The sequence below is a fragment of the Nilaparvata lugens genome, chromosome 4 (genome assembly GCF_014356525.2).
Source record: "Nilaparvata lugens isolate BPH chromosome 4, ASM1435652v1, whole genome shotgun sequence".
Classification (NCBI taxonomy): domain Eukaryota; kingdom Metazoa; phylum Arthropoda; class Insecta; order Hemiptera; family Delphacidae; genus Nilaparvata; species Nilaparvata lugens.
This window is the reverse complement of record NC_052507.1, coordinates 46,359,955-46,364,684: the sequence shown is the minus strand read 5'-3', so window position 1 is coordinate 46,364,684 and position 4,730 is coordinate 46,359,955. Positions and strand designations below refer to the sequence as shown.

At 32.8% G+C, this 4,730-nt stretch overlaps 1 protein-coding gene across 1 annotated transcript; it reads left to right on the top strand.

Moving 5' to 3' along the window:
- The first annotated feature begins 1,897 nt into the window (after positions 1-1,897).
- On the top strand, positions 1,898-3,996 carry LOC111048015 (methyl-CpG-binding domain protein 3). The gene is made up of 2 exons (XM_039427558.1): positions 1,898-2,207; positions 2,967-3,996. Exons 1-2 carry the CDS (start codon positions 2,028-2,030, stop codon positions 3,063-3,065), a joined length of 279 nt encoding a protein of 92 aa, XP_039283492.1. The 5' UTR covers positions 1,898-2,027; the 3' UTR covers positions 3,066-3,996.
- Positions 3,997-4,730: the final 734 nt, after the last annotated feature.

The window sequence follows — 4,730 nt, the reverse complement described above, 5'->3', positions numbered from 1 at the left end:
CGTAACTTGGCTCGTCACTTCCCACACCACATAGTATTTCAGGGCGTCTCAAAATCATTATTTAAATTGAAATTGAAGAAATTTTTAATACAGCTGGGAGTGGACAATTCAGAAAACATCATCACAACAAATTATACCTACCTTAATTGATAAATTCGCTGGTGGTGACAACCTGACTACTGTTCTTGGAATCTGTATGCATCATTACAATAATTAACCTTTTTATTATTTTTTTGAGCTATCCAATAATCCTCTGTACGTAATAATAATATTAAATAGGATTCTGAATGCAGCAAAATTAGTCTTTCCTTTCTCTCTAACAATCTTATAATATGCAACTCTGGTTTGCGCACAGGCATTTTTTGCCCATGCAGACCATTTTCTAAAGATTTACTTGGCTTACTGTATTCATGAGGTTGATTTTATTCTTTGTTTGTTTTATATTGATAATGAGTACATAGGATTATTTTGTGATTTATAAAAAGCCTTTGATAAAGTTAATCATAGAACACTCTTACTCAAGCTTGAAATGTGTGGTGTACGTGGTTTCTCACTTTCATGGTTCAAATCATATCTTGAGGACCGGTCTCAGTTTGTTGAGGTGCAGGGAATCAAATCAAAAACCTCCAAGGTCAGCTCAGGGGTACCCCAAGGGTCAATATTGGGCCCTCTACTTTTTCTCATTTATATCAATGACCTGGAATTTGAATTACCGCTTTGCAAGGCTCTGTTCTATGCAGATGACACAACTCTGCTTTTTGGTGGACAGGAAGAGAGTATTCAGTTGAGGGTGAATAGAGCAGTATTATCTATGAATGATTGGCTATCTGGAAATAGTCTATCATTAAATGTGGTCAAAACTAAATTCCTCCAGTTTCTGACAAAAAATAAGTCACCCTTTCCAATATCCATATCTGTAAATGGTAGGCACATTAGTGAATCCGCTACGTCTAAATTTCTGGGAGTTACTATTGATAAGCATTTCTCTTGGATTCCTCACATCACTGAAGTGTGCAGTAGACTTAGTAAAGTGTGCTTCTCACTGAGAATATTAAAGTCACTGTTAAATAAAGAATATTTACTTACTGTTTATCATGGCTGTTTTGCATCGGTGATGACTTATGCAATGGAAGCTTGGGGGTTCTCATCCCATTCCAATGAGGTGTTCAAGATACAAAAGCGTGCTATCCGAATTATAGAAGACCTTCCAGTATATATGTAGAGGTACTTTTAGAAGAATTGGCGTTATGACATTTTATGGTCTTCTCGTTTATCGGTCTGTTATATATATAAGAAGGAATGGTGACCGTTTTATAACTGTAGGAGCTAGCCACAATTATTCTACAAGACATGGTACCAATTTGCTACTTCCCCAACATCGTCTTGCCTTGTCTGAAGGGGATATAAATGTCACTGGTATTAAAATTTATAATAAATTACCAGATAGTTTGAAGTCGATTAATAATGATGCTTTGTTCAAAAAAAAACCTTAAAAAGTTTGTTGTAGAAGGAGAGTTTTACTCGTTGAATGAGTTTTTGTCTGGCTGACTTTTTCTGACCTTTTATTATGTTAACTAAATCCAAAAAACATGTTACCTATGTGTATATAATTATTGTACTTGACGACTGCGATATACAGACATTTCTTGTTATTGTATTTATGCAGAAAATAAAGAATTTGAATTTGAATTACGATGATTCACATGATTTTATTCACTCAATGATGCGATTTTTACAATGCAATTATCTTCACTCTATTTTATTTTTCATGCAATGCAATACCCAGGTACTGTATTTCCTCAATTCAGGTACTGTACTTATCAATTTGGCACTCATCATTTATTTCATACTGTGATTGAATTCATCAAATATTACATTTTTTTGTGTATTAGATTTTGTATTTATCAAGATATAAGATAATATTTTTATAAAAATGTATTCTTTGTTTGTTTTTACCGAAGTTGTTTTGGGAGAAGAGACTTGAAGGACTACGAGCGTGTGATACGTATGGCCACGAGCTGCATGCAATGGAACTGCCGAAAGGTTTGAAACCAGTTGGACCCCATGTGAACGATGAGACGATACTGCAGTCGGTAGCGACGGCCCTGCATGTTTCCAACCAGCCGGTCACCGGCCAGACTGGCTCCAAGTCAGCTTTGGAGAAGAATCCAGGGGTTTTCATCAATCCGGATCAGCCTCTCGTTCAGGTTTGTCAATGAGCACAGTGAGCGCTCACTTGAGGATTTTAACATTACTATGTTATAAAATTACTATCGAACCATTTGATTAGCCAGAAGTTTTGAGCGCATCTTCTTGAAATCTCTATTCAGATCAAGTTCATTGACCAATAAAATTAACCCACTCCTTCGTCGTTTTGCGGCGGAACAGCATATCTTATCTTAGTGTGCTGGAATATCAACTTTCTTACTTTCAATAACTGTGGCAAGTTTTCTTTAAAATAATTTCTCCATAAAATTGAATAACAACGTTCCAACTGTGTTACGCCACTATCTAGCAAAAACTTTGGTTTTTAAGTGGTGACATTTAATGATGATGGTATTGTAATAAAAAACACTGTATATACACTCTTTCATTCTTCCATAGCTATAGAATTCTTCTCAAGTATCCTCTTTCCCATTTGTTATTCAGGACTATTAGTATGTACATAGAAATTGAAAATAAAAAGCACCCATTTAATATTAATTTATTTTTATACATGTTTCGCACTCTTGATAGTCATTTTCAAGTGTAAAAACATGTTTAAAAAATGAATATTAAAAGGGTAATTTGATTCCTGATTTGTATATCTCTCTATTGTTTTTTCCCACATACATAATTATCGTAGTATTATCATAAAATAATCTTGGCGATTCTTCCACTCAATTAAATGGTATTGTAGGTTTTTGTGAATTCTAATTTAGTAAATTTATTTGACAATTGCGCTTAATGCCTGTTCTCTTTTGCAGGCTGTGTCAGTTGCTGATGAAGATATTAAACGCCAAGAAGAAAGAGTTTCATCTGCCAGGAAAAAGTTGCAAGAAGCTATAAGAAACTATCTTGAATAATATGGTATTTTTTGTGTATTTTAAAATAACAGTATCAAATTATATTCAACTTTCTAGATATGTTTACTGTTGTCAAATTTATTGTATATAATAAAAATGTAGTTACAATTTTCTTAATACAAAACAAACACATAGTTTTGTCTTAATACACATAGTGAAAAAGATATCGAGTACAGAGTTGCTGATTTTTATATTCGAAAATATTTTCATGTTGTAATTAAATTTGTTTGTATTTAAAATCTCAAGTATGTTCTTCTAGCACAGACAGTGGTTCTATTGGAATTATTGTGTACTCAAATTGAAAAAATCCAAGAAATTAAAATTTTTATTAGAAAATTAGAATATTACTATTTATTAACATCTCATTAAGTAGAAAATATTTTATTATTAGGCGTATATTTTTAAACTTGAACGTAAATCTGAATTAATTGAAGTATTACCTTATATTTCAAATGTGTTCTAAACTGTAATGTATAATTTTTATCGCTTTCATGACTTGTATATTTTTTGTCTTGATGTGATTAAATATACGTTTCTATGTTCGTATATTCTGCATCTGTTGTCCAGTATTGCTCATCAAAAAATATCAGTACTGAGGATGCGCTAGTATGTTTTTTAAACAATGTAACAGAAATGATAAATTCCAAGAAAAAACCATTTGCAGTCTTCATGGATTAATCCAAGGCCTTTGATACCATACCACATGATAAGATTTGCAACAAACTGGAGAAGTATGGTTTTAGAGGTCATTCATTAAAATTCATAAGAAGTTACTTGGAAGGTAGATTCCAAATTTTAACAATAAAAGTATAGAGAAACTGTCATTTTACGGCCTGCTCCAGGGAACTGTACTTTCACCAATTTTTATCATACGTTATCCTATTAAGCGAGCAATTTATGTACATCTGTTTATATAAAAAACACTTATTGACATGGGCTACTTTTTAATTAATAAAATCTTATAGTTATAAAATAAAATAACCTGACGATGGTGTAATATCAACGAAACTAGTTGTTAAACTATTTTAAAGTTTTTTTAAAAATAAAGGGTACTATAAGATTTTATTTTGTTTTACTGTTTATATTTTTATATTTGGTTATTTATGTTCAACGGATCTCGGAAACGACTCTAACGATTTTTACGAAATTTGGAACAGTAGGTTTATGATATAAAAATTCGATTGCACTAGGTCTCATTCTAGGGAAAACTCACTGAACGACATTAGAAGGATAATTCATCCTTGGCTGAAACAGCTTAGACTTTCGTGGTCTGTGGATAGTAAAAAGTGAGCGAGTGATTCTGTGGAAAATCAAAATATCGCATACCCGAAATTCATAAGCTGACGCCAGCTGTAAAATACTAGTAGTTCTGTGAACAGTAGACCTCGCGCAGTTATAAACCGCAGCCTCCTCTTATACTGTCCATCAGAGTAAATCCTGTCTGTATGTCATGTCGACGAGCTATCGGTGTGAAAACGGCTAATGGCTGTTGGGGTTGGTGTATCAAAAATGCTAATATCAAAAGCTAATCTCCTTCAAGACATACTGGCAACAGGACAGCCAAAGTTCAAAGCAGAGAAAGTTCGAGAGACAATACTATGTTATTTTAGTTATTAATTGCATGCGTTATTGCACGCAATCAATAGTTCATTTATTTATTTATTC